At 50.4% G+C, this 19,154-nt stretch overlaps 2 protein-coding genes and 1 pseudogene across 3 annotated transcripts; all 3 read left to right on the forward strand.

The window, feature by feature from the left end:
- Window positions 1-570: 570 nt before the first annotated feature.
- TEOVI_000747500 (TFIIH basal transcription factor complex helicase XPB subunit, putative) lies at window positions 571-2,904 on the forward strand (the record flags this gene model as incomplete). The annotated part of the gene is made up of 1 exon (XM_067221041.1): window positions 571-2,904. The coding sequence occupies one exon, from the start codon at window positions 571-573 to the stop codon at window positions 2,902-2,904; it is 2,334 nt and encodes a 777-aa protein (XP_067077142.1).
- Window positions 2,905-4,082: 1,178 nt separating this feature from the next.
- On the forward strand, window positions 4,083-16,469 carry TEOVI_000747600 (SPRY domain/HECT-domain (ubiquitin-transferase), putative; the record flags this gene model as incomplete). The annotated part of the gene is made up of 1 exon (XM_067221042.1): window positions 4,083-16,469. The coding sequence occupies one exon, from the start codon at window positions 4,083-4,085 to the stop codon at window positions 16,467-16,469; it is 12,387 nt and encodes a 4,128-aa protein (XP_067077143.1).
- A 706-nt stretch (window positions 16,470-17,175) lies between these two features.
- Window positions 17,176-18,996, forward strand: TEOVI_000747700:pseudogene (annotated as a pseudogene). Its single transcript has one exon. A coding segment is annotated over exon 1 (1,821 nt).
- The last annotated feature ends 158 nt before the right edge of the window (window positions 18,997-19,154 follow it).

Below are 19,154 nucleotides of genomic sequence, written 5' to 3' on the forward strand. Positions count from 1 at the left end.
GTTGGTTTAATTGCCGCCCGTCGCACGGGTCGTATTCGCGGTAGCAGAGCTGTCAGGGGCGCGTGGCATCCGGAGGAGTAGAGGCAAGCATGTGGATCAGCACATCCTTTTATTTTTCTCTCTTATTTTTCGTCTTGTTTAAATTTTTTTTTTTTACTGCTCAATTATGAGGAGGGAAAATATTCCATTGCCGCACTGTCCGTGTCTTACAGCGTATGGGGCAAAGCTAACAAGCATTGCATCCAAAGCATTTAGGTACCATATATAGTTTTCTTTTTAATGCATCTTTTTTCGCCATCTTCCTTTTTATGTTTTTGTATCGTGCTGTTTTGCCTGTAGATAATTTTAAGGAGTGGAACTGCGAGGCCAGTAGTGCCAGTAGGGCCCAACCGTATGGAAGGGCGATACGCACATTGACTAAATAAAGTTGGTGTGAACCGGCGTCCCAAGCGATAACATAGTTGTACTTCAATCCAAACTTCCTCCCTTTTCAACCAAGACCCCCTTTTGGGTCGCTTTTCTGTGAAGTGCGGCCTACTACGCGTTTGGATTTGGGTTAAATTGTGGGTTATGCAGTGCCTGTTCTTGGAGGAGAGAATCAAGAAGGAAGGTTGTGTTGTGTTGTTTGCCGAGGCATTCCGACCTTCGTTCGCTAACATTCAGGGGTTTCTCACAACTATCGCAGAGCCCGTTTCACGACTTTCTCTCATGCACGAATACCGTATGACATACTTTTCACTGGGCGCGGCTGCCTCCGCCAGCATATCGGTGTCAGAAGTAATTCAGTTCTTGGACGACCACGTTTACTTTTTTCGCGATAAATGTTTTGCTTCCTACCGAGAGAGTGTTTGTGCCTTTGCTGAGATGTATATGAGTCGGTGTAACTTGGCACGTGTAGTCATAGATGAGTCGCGAACGTTGCTGGAATGTAAGGATATTGTAACGGCAAAAACATTGTTAAAGGACCGAGTCGTGCGATCCCTCTGTTGCCAACCCAAGGAAACCGTTGGTGAGGATGCGTGCCCCCATTTCCTTCTTAAGAGTCGCGCCGCGGCGAGGGTGGTGGCCGAGCGCTGCGTTCTGCTTGGCTACCCGCTACAACAACAATACGAGTATGAGAAGGATACAAGCATTCGTAACGTTAACATTGCGTTGAAGTCTCAAACTAGGCCTCGCCCATACCAGATCGCTGCTGTTGACGCCGCGGCGAGCGATGGTGCTTTGCGCAGTGGTTGTATAGTTCTTCCCTGTGGATCTGGTAAGACACTTGTCGGTATCATGCTCCTTTGTAAGGTAAAGAAACCAACACTCATACTTTGCGCAGGGGGCGTGAGTGTTGAGCAGTGGAGAAACCAGATTTTAGAGTTCGCAAGCGTTTGTGCCCCCGCAAACAATGAAGAGGGCGATCCGTCGAATAGTACCACTGACGAGAAGGTGCGGACAGCAGCAGTTGGGGCTGCACGCATCTCATGTCTGACCGGAAAGCAGAAGGATGAGATCACGGATGAGACGGATATTGTGCTGACGACGTACAGTATGCTGGTGACTGCGCATAAGGCCCAGGCACGCTGCCAAGTGGAGGGCTTCGAAATGAACGCTGATGGACGGGGAAGAAAACCCCGGAGGGTCAATCCTAAGGAGCGGCTGTTCCAACCGTACGGTCTTCTTATCATGGATGAAGTGCACATGATGCCTGCGGATGCGTACAAGGATAGCTTGGGTTTCATCAACGCTAAAGGCGTTGTGGGGCTGACGGCAACGTATGTGCGCGAGGATTCCAAAATACGTGACCTTTTTCATTTGGTAGGACCAAAGTTGTTTGACATTTCGTGGGAAAGACTGGCGAGTAGTGGTTATTTAGCTCACGTGACCTGCATCGAGGTGCTGACGCCGCTGGCGCGCCGCTTCAGTCTTGAGTACCTTGAGCGCAGCAGCGAGCTTACATCGCCACAACGTGGTACACCGCTTCTCGTGATGCTTGCGGCTGCTAACCCCAACAAGATGCTGTGCGTTATGGAGATCGTCAAGAGACATGTCGCCGAGTCCTCGAAGATTCTCGTTTTCTGTGACCACATCATGCTACTGAAGGAATACAGCAAGCTTCTCGGTGCACCTGTGGTTTGCGGGGATACGCCTCATCGGGAGCGCCTGATGATATTCTCTGACTTTCAGAGTACCTCGAAGGTAAACGTTGTTTGCCTGTCGCGTGTAGGAGATGTTAGTGTAAACCTTCCAAGCGCGAATGTTGTGGTGCAGGTATCCAGTCACGGTGGAAGCAGACGGCAAGAGGCACAGCGCCTCGGGAGGATTCTGCGCCCCAAAGAAAAAGCGAGCAATGGCAAACCCACCGACGCTTGGTTTTACACTGTGATCAGCACAGACACCGTTGAGATGTCGTACGCAGCACACCGAACTGCATTCCTCGTGGATCAGGGTTACACGTGTAGTGTCACGGAGTTTAACCCTGACGGCGCTCCGGAGGCTGCTGTGGAGGGGGTAGATGACACGGCACCGGGTGATGTTGTTAGTATTCGTCAGGCGAAACTCCGTGGCACCTTCAAGAAACAAGAACTAAAATGCAGTGTTGCTTCACCCACTGCACAGGGATCTGTCAATCCACGTAGTCTGGACTACCAGGAGAAGCTTCTTTGCCGTGTGGTTGCGAGTTGGGAGTTGGATTACCAAAATGCAACGTCACAGCAGAATGAGCCAGGTGTGGCAAATGACACAGCAACTGGTTTGATAGACAAGAAAATGAAGAGGGCGAGAGACGAAACCGCTGAGGATATCAAGCGCGAGTGGAACTCGGGCGCTCAGACGACGCAACCACGTGGGGACTTTTGTCGCTTGCCGCTGCAAAGGTTAGTAGGCGCTAACGATGACGTTGTCTATCATGAGAGTTAGTTTGTGGTCTCTGGAAGTGTGTGTTGGGTGAGTGAGTTGTTACAGAAAAGGGTGAGGGAGAAGTGGCGTGTCATGTGGCGGTGGGTCCGTATCTGTTGAGTTGACCCGATGACCTCCGTGAAAAGTTCGAATTTGGAAAGTTCTCTCCATGCACACTCCTACACTGTGCCGAGAATTCTCTTAGCTTGCGTAAATTCACCTATCTATCTCCTTGTCACCATTCCGCTCTTTGTATTCCCATTTCCTCCGTTTGCTTAATCCATCATTCCCTTGTGTACAAAAGGTAGCAAGACACAATGGTCTGAGTAGCGTGTTGGGTCGTTGTGTACGTTGTCGTCGCCGTATTCAGGTGGATTTGGAGCTTTTTCCGCGGCGACCCAGCAGTTCCGAGGGTAAATGGGGCAGTACAAGAAGTGAACTCAACAGACAACTGTCCTGATGGTACCTGAGGGCCGCGTCGTCGTCCTGGTGGGGAAGGCGCTGGAGGTCAGGCTGCTGGCACCAAGGACGATTAGTCGAAGGGATCAGATGAGAGGCTGCAATACCGTTACTGCTGCGGCACGTGTGCACGGGAATGTTACTAGTGCACCCATACTTATGTATGCGTGCGCGTGCCCGTCCGTGGGCAATTATATGATGGCTGTCATTGGAACCGCAGGATTTGCCAGCTTGATTCTATTATCCGTGCCGCAGAAAAAATATGGATCTCGTTCTTTTACCTTCACCCATTCTTTTTACCCTTTTCTCCTGTTTATTTTCGTGCCTCTTTTTTGAGACAATGCTGACTATTGCAGAGGCATCTACACAAACGAGCGTCCCGATAGGAACCCTCACATGCGTTTCCGATGCTTTCTGGTCGCAAAAAGAAAGTATCTTAGATGTTTATGGAGCAATTTTTTTTCTTATGTAGGGAAGTAGGAACGTTTTACTTCCTTTTTTCTTTTTGAGGCATCTTATTTGCAATCTCTGTGGTTTGCCTCCGCGCCTTATTTTACTGATGCCATTGTGACTCGCTTCGGGTCTCATCTTTTCTCCTTCACGCGTTCTTCCTTCGTTGTCCACCGTGTTGCGTGACAATAGACACATAAGCCGCTTTTTTTTTTTTGAAACAAAAAAGATATAATTATCCTGACTGCAGTAGTGTGTGGTTGTTCGCTGTTTGTTTCTACAGGGCCACCATGACGGCGATACCACCATCGTCGTTAAGCGGAAACTATGTAAATATTAATGCCGCCATGTTGCCTATGATGGAGGCATGCAACTCAGGGGCTGCTAAACTGGTGTCGCCCCAGAAGAGTTCATGCCATACCCATGGGCGGGGTGAGTTTTTGCCCAATCGCAACGAACTTCACGTGGACTGCCTCACACTACCGCAACTGTATCGTATTGCGTACCTTCCTTATATGCGAAAGCAGCAACAAAAGTTGGCATGCGGCTCTTCACTCCCACCAACTCCACCGGACTTTGATGATGAGGATCCAGTTAGTCCGGAGGAAGCTCGGCGATACTTGGAGGACCTTGCCAATATGTATCGCAGTCCACTTGAGGATCCTACCCCATACCAGCTCTATGAGAGCCTAGTCACGAGCTTCTTTGAGAGCCATGAACCAGTAATGAAACCCAGCAAGGATGGTAGTAACAAGGACAATTCACTCAACTATCAACTTTCTCTGTCGAGCTTGTACGATGAAGCTGCGTCTTCGGTTGCGCCGCTTCCACTCTTTCATTCCATTACTTCTGGAACAATGGTGATGGTCCACACCATATCCGCATGGTTACTAGACATCAGGAATCTGACAACTCCTGATTGTGCGATGGCAACTGTCAAGAAGAACCGACTTGCAGTACGCCTCGTGAATCATTCTGTTGTGTCGGCAGCTCTTGACACCTTAAAAGAGATTGTCAAGAAGGACGACTATTCCCAAGGGAAGGAGGAGGCTCTCTACGGCTTTTTTGGGTTTGTCGTCCTCCTCCGAGGCGAAATGAAGGAGATACTGGAGTACGTCGAGGTTCTTGAGGAGTGTTGCGCTGGTCCTGCATCGAGCGTAGTGCCTGTGACGGTGCCGCATTACGAGGAGCTACTACGTGTTTTTTCTCCCTCATTATCTGTGAAGAGTGCATTGATGTCCCCTGTTGACGGACGCCATGGCCAAGAGATTGAATTATCTATTGCGGTGCCAGAGAGGAGTGGCATTCGCACATTCTGTGTCTCGCCATGCGGTCAATTTATAGCTGTTGCCACGTTGTTTGATTTAATGTTACTGAAAGTCGACGGTGGAAGGTTAGTTGCACGGTCACAAAATGCCGAATTGGTGGAGACACTTTGGTTTATGCAGTTCTCATCTACCTTCTCATCTCTCATACTCACAACGCGGGCTGGTCGTCGCCACGTGGTACTAAATGCCTCGCTGGAGTACGTGGACGAGAGCGAAACGGATCGCCCGGCAATCCCGACACATGTAGCTGATGACAAACTGGAGTTTCTATTTGCCCCCAAACTACCTAGTGGTAGGAGCAGCTCACTTTTTCTCTTGGAAAAAAGTAAAATCGTGTTGGATGTGCTGGAAAACGGTGCTTCTTCTGAAGTAGACTTCCTTGTCATATGCAGTCACGTGCACAGCGACTTCTCCGGGGTTCTCGTTGAAATAAGAGCACACGAGATGATTTTCACCGTAAGTTTGGCGGATGGGGTTATAAGGATGGCCCAGGGAACATGCACTTGCTTCGGTGCGATTCCCAGCGACGTTCCTTGGCACTTTGTGAGCTGCAAGTGGGAGAGGGGGTTATGGGCCTTGTGCGTGGATGACACTTCGGTGGAGCTGCATGGTGTACGTGCAGCAAGCCTCGCGGTAGTCAAAATCGCCACCGTCACTGTGCTTGACGGTGTAGGACACGTATCTTCGCTCGCGGTGTGGGGTGGTGACGAGTGCTGCCAGCACTCAATCAACAGGTTTTCAACCACGCGAGCAGTGGAATCGACCGCTGGAATGCTGTTTTGCTTTCCCCTTGATGAAGGTGAGGGGATATGGGTGAAGGAGCTAGTCACCGCACGAGGGTTCACGTTGCTGGAAGAGAACTTTATATGGGACAGTGTCGTTTGCTGTCCTTGTTCACCCACAGAACCGTATGAGCACGATATTTTTCTGCCCCAAGAACAATTTCTGAGTGCTAGAGTTATTGTGAGCGACTACCAGTCCCTCCTCGTCTTCCCCTCATCATGCAGAGGCGGCGACGAGGTCGTAGCTCAGGTCCTGAAAGGTTGCAACACCATTACCCGTGTGTACCGTTGCTCTGCGAGCCACACAGAGACGCGCTACTTCCTTTCGCGCGATGAGTCTTCGCTCTATACCTTCAAGCGGCGGCTCTCCACATTTTCGATGACACCAATCTCCACTGCCGCAAGGCGAGAGCACCAGTTAAACGTAAGTTGCATTGCTCTAACTGGTGCGCATAGGGGTTCCGTAGCATGGGTTTGCAACGAAATTCTTAAAAGGGTTTACATCAACGGGGTGGGTATTATTCGAATCCCTGAGGAAATAAATGCTGCTCGATCAGGCGACCTTCAATACATTGTCACCAGACTACGCAACGCCACGCCAACGACAAAGAGCGTAAAGCTACTCGCTCTTGCGACGATGGGAACCGTATATTTGGAGCGGTTTGCCGTTGAAGGAGCAAAATCACCCCTTTCATCTGTTGTTATTTCTCTGCAATGCTGTTGCAAAAAAGTGATGGGATGGCTTCCTAAGAACTTGATTCAGGATGTGGCTTCATCTCTCTTCAACGCAGACGGAGGCCCGTTGCTGACGGTTTCGGACCGAGTCGGCGTTTTGCTTAACGCTGATGACATTCAATCGGCTGATGTACTTTACACCTGTATGCAAAAGGATTCCCTTTTATTTGTTCTTTCCTCTGTGGTTAATGATGCTCCCTCACAAATAATATCGATGACTGCTTCCCTTCTCCGGCGATGTGAATTGGAAAGACATGATGTACCGTGTGGTCGCAAAGTCACTCATCTCATGTGGTGGTTTTCAATAATTTCAGTGCAGCTACTGCACAGCCACGGGCAAGGTAAAATCGTTTCGCAGCTCTTGGAGCTCTACGTGAGGCACGCGGGGAAGCTCCTCCAAAGCCGTGGGTGGCGTGACAGCCTACAAGAAACCGAGGTTCACACGGGTCTCTTTCCTCTGCTGATCAGTGTGTCTGTGCTGTGCCCTGCAGCGGTTACTCCAGATATCGAGAAGGCTCTGCTGGCTTTGGTGGAGTCGGCCCCAGTTGTGGGTGGGGCAGATGTGAATACTGTCAGATTTGAGGCGCGGCAGGAATATGATGTGGTACCCAGATCGGATGACGCACCGTTTGTGCTCGCACTGGACTACAAGAGGGCAAAGTCCGTGGTAATCTCCTGGTGGGCGTCCACATCTGATGTGCATGTCGTTGCAACTGATACCAGTGTCGCGGACCCAATATCGTTTGTGTTAAGCAATGAATACCCCTTCTTTGAAATTTCCGGACTGCCTTTGGTGTTTTTCGGAACGGGTGAAGCCTCATTTACTATCGCTAGCAACTACGATTTACCCGTGGGCTGCAGTTGGGGAGCCATATTCCGTGAGTGTGTCTTCAATCTCTTCACAGCGGTCGCAAAGCACTTGGTGGTTTTTCCTAGGCCACGTGCATTTCCTCTCGCGCCGTTGTTCCATCACGGGCTCAACAGCGAAGCTCTATCAAAGCATCAGTTGTATGTTCCTGGCCGAAAAGGGGGTTTGGGTATCGCGTCGGATATCCTTGGCGCTAGGGGTGCTGGAAAAACACTATCAGATAAGGTCTGGCAAAGTGTGCAAGGTAAGGTCAACCTGTCGATGCGGCCTGTTGTTTCGGCACTTCTGGCGCTTCTTATACATTGCGGCATGGAACCACATGAAGCAGAGGCAGAGTTAGAGTCGCGCGGGTTCTCCTTGGAATGGGGGAATCTGCTTCAGGGAGTTGAGAAGGACGCAACACGTCGGTCGATTGTGGATTTTGCCGACTGGGCAGTTCGCTGTATTGCGTGCCAAAGCGACGTGTTGCCACTTCAAGCAAGGTTTGTGCCGTATCCGCCACAGGAACGAGAAGGCGAGGCTGCGGTACCGCCGTGCGACGAGGTTGCTCATAGTGACAGCATGACACCAGATCAAAAAGAACCAGAGGAGATGAAGGGCGCCCGGAAGCTTCTGAGCCAGTTACGCGATTTCGTTGAGCAGGGCGGTACGCATGACGAACTTGAAGACATTTTGGTGGAGCAAACGGTTGCCGCATTAAACGTTGCTCGGGGGTTTCATATACTTTCTACGCTACTATCACAGCCGGCGGTAGAATATGAGCCGCGCACAGTCCGAAAGATCCTTGACGTTGTCTTTTCCGTATATGAAGGAGCCAAAGGGAAGCATATTCTAGAAAATTTCACTGGCTCTGGAGTGGATTTGGAGTCTCGTGTGCGTGTGGCATTCTATGACGTGTTGAGGAAGTGCCGATGCATTCTCATCAACAGTCTCCCTGTGTACATGTCTTCAGAAGTCGCAACAACGACGCTGGCCCTTCAAGGGTCCTTGACCATTCAGCTACTGAGCATCATGTGTCACCCGTGGGACCCCACGGACTGCGAATTGTTTAGTAGAGCATCAGCGCCTGAGGTGCTTAACATTCTCATTCGCCTCGCGGAGTCGATACACATGCCAGTTTGTAGGCTACCAGCGACATGGCGAGCGCAGACGCGATGGAAGCGTAACTCTACTGCCAGTTTGAGGAGCTGCCACCCGGTATTAGGCGGGGTGTTAGCCCCGGCTGATCAAGTGTACGACAGGCGTCTTGCTTCAAACGGATTCTCTGTTGTCATACCTAACCTTAGTGTTTCTTTGTGTGATAGGGGCGTGCTGGTCGAGAAAGCTGCCGGCTCGCCCCCACTCGTACTGCGAGCGGATGAGGCGTGGAGCATCCCACCTCTCACTCCCCATTTAACCGATGTCCCACCGGTGCTGTACTACGAGGTGGAACTTTCAACTTCGTGCTGCAGTTTCATGGTCTGCATCAGCAACTGTCACAGTTGTGTGGACCGACCTGATGAATCCGTGTATTTCTACAAGGATTCTGGCTTGACACACATTATTAAGCTTCCACCCTTCGGTTATGGCGACACGGTCGGCTGCGGTATTGTCCGATTCACCCGTCGTGTTTTCTTTACTCTCAACGGTACCTTTATGTCTTTTGCCGGTGGTATCAAGGGTGGAGAGGATTCCCTCTATCCAACCATTCGTATGGGCGACAAGAAGCGTGTGGGGTTTACCGTTAACTTTGGGCTTCGACCATTCCGTTATGACCTAAACCGACTTTGGGCCTCTCCCGGTTTCGCTGACGTCCCAACGCACTACAGCATCGCCTTCGCTTCGGAGGTTGCTCTACACTACATCACCACTCACTCTTCTACGTTGCAATGCAACTTTAATCCATGCATGACGCCGTTTTGGGTTCAATGCTGTGACGCTGTTTGTCGGCACCTGGGTAATGTAATGTCTTTCGTGACACAGGATGGTGCCAAGATACGAGACAGTTCTGGGTCTTACTTTGCTGCTGACGGCCTTCCTCCATTTGCGGAGTGGTCAGTTCTTCGGCATATTGCTACTTTACGTTTCGTTGTGCGGATCGTGAGGGTCCGTCCCCTTCCGGAAGCACTGGAGGAAATGCTGTTAAGCACAGTACGCGTTCTGATGTCACCATCCTTGCATTCAGTTCAGCTCGCAACCGTTGGACTGTTGGCGGAGCTTGTTCCCCATATCAGCCATGTCCACGATACTGGTGTCGTGCATCAACTTGTAAATATGCTCTTCGTGCATGCAAATGCTCGAGACCGTAAGCGCAAACATATTCCCCTCTCTTTGCGCTGGTTGAAGTGCGATACTCGATGTGTCACGATTGCGCATGCACAGCTGGCACAGATGCGCTCGGGCGCGCAGCGGAGCGTTGTGCTGGGAAATGTTCTGCCGAGGGTCGGCGACACCTCGTTTACCGTACGTATTTGCCGGAGAGGATATCCACTTGGTAGTTCACTGAAAGGGGGGTACTATGTTGGTGTTGCTGCTGCGCATCTCCCGTTTCCGATTTCCACGAGCACCGCACAAGGATGGAAATCTTTAAACCCGCCTCTTGTATGGGCCCTCCACGATATGTCACCGCAGCTGCAGCACGCAACGAACCCGCACGTGGCGCCCAATACTTTTCAGCGGTCCTTTGGGAGTGTGGAGTCGATTCGTGTGCGTGTCCGGCGGGAGAAACGGGAACTGGAATTTTACCGCGAGAATGCTTTCGTCCAGACACTCTTCGTCAATGTTCCATCGGATATCGATTTGGTTCCCTTCGTGCAGCTTTACAACGACGATGCCTCCGCGTTTATTGGGTCAGGCGAGATGATGTCACCTATATCCCCCGTCACTCTTCTCAGGGCTGCAGCCACCGATGTGCTGCGGAGTATGATAACGCTGAAGCCCTTTGAGCAATGCGTTGTTGATGCCGTATGCGGTGAGCTCAATGATTGCGTCACTCCTTTTGTCACGTTGGCATTGTTTGGGGGTGTGGCAGATCCGCGTCTCTTCGAGATTTGTGGGCACGATGGTGAGGTGGCGGTTGTGTCGTGCCGCCGGCTTATGAGCCATTTTGCCAGCGTTTCTTGTGAAGGTGTCACGTTCTGCGAGCACCTCGGCAATCTTCGTCCACACAATAGCCGTTTCATGCACACCGCGCTGCGTTGGGAGCAGCCTGGTCACTCACTAGGGGGATTGCGTCAATGTGTTAACGCCCTGGTTGGTGCTCTCAGGCGCCTTGTTACACCATTGGTTACGACACAGGCGCTTTCTTTAACCGAAGTGCGGCAGCGGGAGCGCATCCTTGAGGAGGAGAAAGAGCTATGGAATCGGTCGCTTTTCAGTGTCCGCGCGATGCATTTCTATCGTATTCAACGACTTGTACGAGATACTACTTTACTAGAGCCGTCACGTATTCCTTGCGGTCATACTTTTTCGTCGGCCCTATCTAATCCTTGCTTCCGTTTCCCGCCGTACTTCTGCGGTAGTTTGGCGACAGTTTTGAACGACACGAAGGGTTCGTCAGCCCCCTTCATTGCAATCGCAGAGCCGTCAGTCCCACTTAAAGGTCAGTTCAGCTTGCGCTTTCAACTTCTCCGAGGAAAGGTAGGACAGATATTGGGTGGAGGATATTACGTTGGTGTTTGCAGCGCTTCCTTTGGTTGGAGACGGCGTGACCTCACATTGGGAAGCCCGGAGGCGTGGGCGCTGCACGATATGGATGTTGCACCGTGGCGTTTACCTCACCTCTGCACCAATGCAAAATTTCGTACTATAGCGGAGCCTAACTGCATCATTGTCAGCGGTGATATCGTTCGTCTTGATGTTAACCGGGACGAAGGGACCATTCATGCGTACCGCAAAGGTGTGAATCAGGAGGAAACCCCTTTGGGATTGATCTACGACGAGGTCCCTGCGGGCGAGGAGTTATTCCCTTTCGTTCATCTCTACAATACAGACGCTGTGGCCGTTATTTTACCTTCACGGAACAATGAGGAGGTAGCGCGCACAACCACGCAGCTGCCACATTTTTCGCTGTCTCTGGCAAAATTCAAGAAAAGATGTGACTCCTGCCCTGTGATGAAGCTGACAACTGACATGAATCAGTTGAAATGGTACAAGTGCAATGAATGCGTCGACTATCAACTTTGCAGGTCCTGCTTTATGCTCTGCGCCCACTCGCACCATCCTTTTACCGAGATGGGATCCAACTTGCTGGTAAGCAACAATACCCCTCCAAGCAAACTAGATGTGGGAATGAGTGTAGTCATTCCTGCTGTATGCGCCTTTTACCTTAAAAGTGAGGGATGCTGTGTCGATGAAAGACGGATGCATTGCGTTGCGGTTTCGTCTGGAATCAACGCTCTGACAGTATGGGGGATTGCGTATAAGCATCGGGCGGTTTTCACCGTCACGATTAATACAACCGATGGAGAGCCGCTGGACCCCGTTGTACCTACGTTCATTGGTATTGGTGAGGCCTCGGAAGTACTCGGTGTCTCCCCAGTGTCGCTTCGAGGGAAGTTGGTTTCGGGGACACCAGGAATTGTGGCTCTCTGCAACGACTCGACGCTGAATCAGGCAGTAAGATTTTCTGCTCGTTCTGTAGGGGGCTTCCAAAACAGTTCGACAATCACTGTTGAAGCAGATTTCCAGTGTGGTGAAGTGGTGATAGCACGTGATTGGTCGACGCTTGGGTCTTGCGATATTGCCTCACTTGATGTGAGCTCATCAAAGCCTAACCTTGTAGGGTTCGTACTCTTCGGACAGAAGGACATTACAGCCTCCGTCTTGCCAGAATGTGGTGGAACAATTCAAGGAGTTGTGGATGACGTTACTGATGGCGTTGTGAGTGTGTCGTGTAGCGGTGGGGTAAAGTTGCTTAGGCCAGAGCACTGCCGCGTCCCGCTTGTACCATGTACAGACTCCCCAATGGTGGGTGTGCTTGTATATACCTTTGATAACGGAGAGCTTCTTCAGGGCAGGGTTGTGGCTGTTGATCGTGATGAAGCGGTTTTGTATGTTCCGGCAGGGGGTGCAGTTCGGCATGTCCCTTTTTCACAGCTGTTGGTTGATCCGTATGGTGTGGTATCTGAGGAACGGGAGCTTAACTGCAACCTGGAAAAGTGTGGCCCAACAGTGGCAGAGGGCTTTGCGATATCCCGATTTTTGCTGATTCTAAAGGGGTTGTGCGACAACAAGGACCTTTCCTCCGTTGTTCTCCCACACCGTACGGCACTTGTGGATATTCTGAGACACTTGGCAGCAGTGGAAATAAGCAACGATGTTCAGGCGAAATTCTTTTCTGACCTACAGGATGCTGTGATGGCCACAGAAAGTTGCACATACCTGGCTGAGTTGGGCGATAAGCGCCTCGATGGTTTTGTACCTTCATCTCTGTGTAATTCATGGTTTTGCGCAGTGAAGTACAACATGTTGGTTTGTGCAATTGGTGGAGTGCACAGAGGGGAAATCTTTCGCGTCGTTAAACAGAATACTGCAGATGTATTTGAGGGCGTGAAGATTCACGCACCGCATTCAAGAGTTTCACTCAGTACGCTGGATTGCATTCCAGTGAAACAATGTGCCGGGAATGTGTGGTGGACATCAAGCAGTGGATTGCCTTGCAGCCTTTTTGAGCATGGGCTGCGGGTGACGTGTCTCAACAATCCCATGAAGAGAATGACAATAGAAGGTGTGTGGGAAGGAGAAATTAGCGTTGCTGGTGGAGTCCGCGGCACAATTTCTTTGCAGTTGAAGGCAAACTGCATGGGCGAAGCTTACGTTAACCTTCCTACCGGTTCTATGAAATACACCGCGTTGGGAAAGTTTAGGCGCAGCAGCCGATCTTTATTCCTTCTACTGTTTACTGCTCCTCTTCAAACTGTTTATTGTGTCACTCGCCTTCTAATGAGAGGGTGTCACTCCTCATTTGAGGAAGTTGCGGAAGAAGTCGGGTCCGTCCTTGCAAGTGGAAAGCGTTCCGTCGGAATCGTAATTGCGGAGGGTACCGTAGACGCCAGTGGTCTGAGGGTTTCGGGGCAGTGGAAGCCAAGAGAAGGAAGTGCTAGTGCATTTGTGTTGCGTTCCTTCCGCTGCGACACGGTGCGAATACCTCCATTGTCTGACTTGGCTCACGTTGAACCTCTTCCTGGTTTGAGGGACCCCACTGAACCCCCGACAAATACGCTAGCGGGGGTGGAAAAGTCGTATAAACGCGGTGTTGGGTCGGCGCTACACCGGCTTGTGGTGCTGCTTTCCCGTCACATCTATCTTTCCTTTCTCGGCGCTGGTGGGGACGACGTTCAAGCAGTGGTGCTTTACCACTCCAGTCCTATGGCGGAGAAACTGTTTGCTACTTGTGCAGATGGAGCGCTGTTGCAAAGGTTTTTGTGTGGAGCGTTGCGGACCATTTCAGAACCCTCAACAAAGCCATGGGATTGTGTCACCTTATCGCATCTCGTCACTAAATATGTTTTACTGCGCCCTGAAATCGTGGTACCTTTTCCATCGCTTCTTTGGGATTCGTTTCACGCCATCGTGTCGGCAACACATCGCTGCTGCCGAAGGTACCGGCAACACCTTCTGGGATGCATTATCAGCCTTGTTAGGTGCTACGGCGAGGGACACGATGGCGTTCTTCTTCAGTTGTTATCCATGCTGGTGAGGTGGGTTGACCAATATGCCTTGGACGGCTCGGATTACTCGGAGATTCCGGAGGATGTTGCCGCGGGAGTGGAGCTTGTGATGTTTCTCCCGGAGTCACTCCTCGCTAGCACTGTCCGCCATATTCCTTTGGCACCACTGCGGTGCCTACTGGATTTGGCCCAGGCGTTTCGTGAGGGGTGTCAGTTGCCAAAGGCTGTAGACATTAGCGATGAGCACGATGGCATGCTTCATGCGGCGGTTGTTGAGGCGGTCTGTTTATTCGGGGAGTTTGAAGGTGGCTCTCTCGCTGTGGGAAAGGTCGTGAGCCGATGCGCTGTGGCCTCTCGGGGAAAGTACTATTATGAAGTTACATTGCCAGAGAAACTCTCGGTGCCATTTGTTGTCGGTTGGGGGACGAAACAACACAGTCATATTCCTGACCAACCCATTGGAAGTGACGCATACAGTTTTGGATTTACGGGGAATGAACTCTTGTGCCATGACAGAAAGGAAGAGTACAAACCAGAAAAGGAAGTGTCGCCAAAGTGTACGATTGGTTGCCTTCTGGACAATGACAAGGGGGTGGTGGCATGGTCCGTTGACGGAATTCGTGGACCGTTTGTACCTATCCCTGTTGGACGCGGAGATGGGCCATTATATGCCTTCGTGTCTGCTGGCACGAACGACGGCATGCGGATCTCTTTGAATGTCAATGAGTTTCATTACCTACCCGGTGACTACTCGGACTTGGCTGGGCGTTTTGCCTGCGTCAGGGTACGAGGTTGGGGTGATGCCGCTTCCCAAGGAAAAAGTGTCCTGCCGTACATGCCCATTTCGTTCTATGAACAACTGGCATCATATCTCTCAGATTTGGAGGAGGCCAAACCATCAAGGGTAACTGAGATTAGTGCGAGCGGTGACTCTCCGTTCCACTGCGAGCCTGGTGTGCATGAAAGGGGGCCTCTCCTGCGCTACCCGACGATCATGGCGCTTACTGACACGGAAAGGATGCTTCACACAAAGGTTATTCGTGTTGCTGAGAGCTGCATGGCAACCGCTCGTCGTTTCATTAACTTGGACGATGACGTTGTCGTTGGGTGTTTGCCTGAGGCCTTTCTTATGCTGAAATGTATTGTTCGGCGCCCGTTCACGAGGCGGTATTTAGTGGCCATTCCACAGGTGGAGATAAATGACATGCCCCAGGGCATAACAGTGCACGTAACAGAGCTGTACTGCGATCTCCCACGAACGGCCGAGGCGGTTCTCCACTGCTCCATACTGTCTCAAATATATAAACAGATTGGCTCATTCAAGCCCAGGATGTTTAGGCAGCACCCACTCTTCAAAGTGCAGCTGCACATCACTCACAGTGGACACTCACCTCAAGATCTTGGAGGCCCGTATAGACAGTTGTGGACTTTCCTTAGTGAGGAGATCATGACCCATCCAGACATGTGTTATCCGAACACCTCCTTCAACCGGAGTCCACTTTTCCACTACCCGGAACATTCTCAAAGGGTCGGGTTAGTACCCAACAGCTCCGCCAACTCAGCACACAGCCTTGCACTTTTCAATTTACTCGGAAAAATAATGGCTCACTGCATTGTAGCCAAATCACCAGTTTCCTTGGATTTTTCACCCTTTCTGTGGAAGTATATGGTCGGAGATGTACTTATGGTGAGGGATTATTATCTTTACGTCGATAATGCGGCGGAGAAGATCGTGGGGGATGGAGATTTTCTCCTCAGCACAGCGGCCGAGGAAATCATACCAAACTTTTCCAAGGGCCTTTCCGCTGCTTTTAGCAACGCAACGATGACCGGAGAATCCCAAGTGGCTCACTACCGTCGGGTCGCGGAGAGTTGTCTGCTTCACTCACTAGACGCTCAGTTAAGCGCTATTCGCACAGGCCTTTGGGCAGTTTTACCGAGGCGAGTCGTTCGCTGTGTTTCGTGGAGGGAGCTGGAGCGAATGGTGTGCGGTGAGCCCGACATAACGCCTGAAGTGATGAGGCAGTGGCTCGAAGTACAACTTCCGCCGCGCAGCAAAAGAATTTTTTGGCGCGTCATGGACGATTTTAGTCCTTGTCAGCGCTCCTCTTTCCTTTGTTTTGGCTGCGGTCAAAAGCGGCCTCCCCTCGCTGCTAAAATCAGAGTTCTACAAGGAACGGAGAGCATTGATCATCTACCACGGGCTCAATCGTGCACATCACTTGTGACAATTCCTCCGTATGATACGTACAAGCTATTTAAAGAAAAGCTCATGATAGCAATTAACCATGCAATGGAAATGGAACTTGCGTGACTCCCTACAAGGGGAAGTAAAAATTACTATTTTTAAAAAATATTTTAAAATTTCTATGACTATTTCCCACCTCCTCACCTTTTCAAGCATCGTTGTCTTTGACTGTACAGACTTAAACTTCATTATCCACATCACTCCCGCTGTTACTTCCTTCTTTATAGCTACTTTTCTTACTTTTGTGTTTTCCTATTTGTTTCCTTCTTTCTGTGTTTTGGTGATGCTCTTTTTGCCTTTGTGCAAGGGACTTTTGCGCCTATCCAAATGTACAGCAACCCTTACGAGAGGGGGGAAAGGGTGTGTAATTAAATCCTTTGCTTTGTTTTGCCTTTATTCCCTTTATATGCTGTAATGTGGAGTGGGTATATTTGTTTTATATCTTGAACTGATTTATGGAAAGAAGGGGAGAAACTAACCCGATTTTTTTAATTATTTTTTTTGCTCTTAATTCCTCACTGTAACTTGTAAATTGGGGGAAACCCCGTCGCAGTGTACGATGTCAAGTAACTTCATTAAAGAGGTAATACAGATATAGGGGAGCTATTGGTGTATGTTAGTTGTTAAGAACCGTATGTTCCTAATAATCCGTCGCTTTGTTCGACTTGATTGGTTTATATGATACCTTTCTTTGCCTACATTGTATTCTACGCTGTTCTTATCATTATTGCTCTTCCTCTTTCCTGCCCCCGCGGCGAACCTGCAATTATGAATGCGACTGCCATCGTTTACTGCAGCCACCTCGCCCCACCCTCAACGTATTAAATCCCCCTCACATAGAGGGAAAAGTGAGGAAGTAGAAATAGTGCAAGGTGGGACAGGGTGTGGCCTTTTGTTTATGCAGCGGGTTCCGCCGCCGACGAGAGCCCTTCCGCTTCTCGTGGCTTCTTCAGGTTGCGGGACTTGGGTGGATGTGCTCTCTGTGTATAAAAGTGTTACAGAACTGCTTTCGGGGGTGTACCAGCCTACAACTGAGGAGCTAAACCAAGGGCTTTTGAAAATGGAGAATTCTTGGAGTGCATCATTGTTTTACTACGGAATAATAAAGGGAATATGTGGGCAGGTACGTCCGCACACGCGCCTTGTCGGTACAGCACTGGAAAGATTTAAACGCTATAGTAATTTCTACGCCATCAAGCGGATAATGGAGGAGGATGTAGACGCCACAACTTATCAGGGAACCAGGTCAGCTTTGGTGTATGCTTCCTTCACAGGCATGTGGGAGCATGCCATACATCTTTACAAGAAACATCCGGGGATGCGCCAGAGCATAACCGACACGCGCAGTCTCATAAACATATTGTCGTCTAACGGCCGCTGGGGTGAAGCCATTAAAGTGTTGCACCAACAGCCGTTGATGTCGATGGCTCCCTCAAACATTAAACCGATTGTTCGAGCTCTGGGTGTAGCGGGGAAATATGACAAAATGCTGCGACTTGTAGCCTCCTCTTTGGCGGAGGGGCATCAGGTAAATGTTTCCCTTTTCGGCTCCCTAGTGAAGCCCTTGCAAAAATCCGGTCAGTGGATAGCGGCGTTGGACGCAGCTGCGGATTTGGGGTTATTTTCCTCTTCTAGAGAGCCCGACCAAAGGATCACGGCAACTTACACAAGTCTAGTGGACTGTCTTTACTCTTCCGACCCATACCACAACTTTACTCTTCACGATGTTATTAATGACATCACGTATCGAATGCACCCCCGAGATGATTCTTTTGGTCCACCTCCCAGAAGCGACAAGACATTTCGGTTGCTATCAACTAGTGAGGTACACCGGAAGTACCGTCCACTCCTGAACTCACTTAGCAACATCTGCGCGAAGGTAATGTCATTGAATGACCTCCACGGGCGTCCCGTGTCTGAGCTTGCGGATGAGGCATTTAAGCGAGGTGATGTGCTGCTGGTGTTCGACACCAATTTTCTCATTCACTGCGCGTCCAAGAACCTGGGGCTCAGCCACTTTTACGTCCACATAAGAAAGCAATATCCTCACCTCGAAGGCAAGTCTCTGCGTCGCGTTATCATTCCTTTTACAACTGTACGTGAGGCCCACCAACTAGTATGGAACTCCGCTGCGCCGCTGAAGCGGGCAATGCGCACGCTGCTGTGGAGTCGTGTGACTGCTATTCTCAGGGACCCTTCGGTGGAAGTCTTGGCTCTGTCATCAGAATTCCCCTGCATTTCGCTTTCCGTCATCTCATGTATGGCATATTCGCGTCTCAATGAGATGGCGAGTGAGAATGATCCCGACTTACGCATTCTCAATACTTGTGTTGCGCTTCAGTACGCCTTTCGACAGCGTAGCGCTGCGTTACTTCAGGGTATAGAGCAGATATCCGACGGAACGATGCTCTTCGCTTTCATTAAGTACCATGTGCGCCGCCATCACCGCGACGTGCGCGGGATCGCATGTGATCAGTTGCTGCTTTGCACGATGGATAAGCGTCTTTCATTAGCTGCTGATGAGCTGGGCATTCAGACCTTCCCGCGCTTCCAAGGACTGGAAGAAGCCGCTGTCAAGTCGGAGGAAAATTAGCTTCTAATGGCTTCTTCTGCGCCATCGTTTTCCATCGCTATGCCGCACGCAGCACCAGCGCTACTGCACAGACGACTAGGTGCTTGCTAAACGAGAAGGTTTTTTTTTGTGTGTGGATCCATCCTTCTCTCCCTTTGGCAATCATTACGGGGTCGTTC

This window comes from Trypanosoma equiperdum (assembly GCF_001457755.1).
Source record: "Trypanosoma equiperdum strain OVI genome assembly, contig: ctg_1308, whole genome shotgun sequence".
Lineage (NCBI taxonomy): Eukaryota > Euglenozoa > Kinetoplastea > Trypanosomatida > Trypanosomatidae > Trypanosoma > Trypanosoma equiperdum.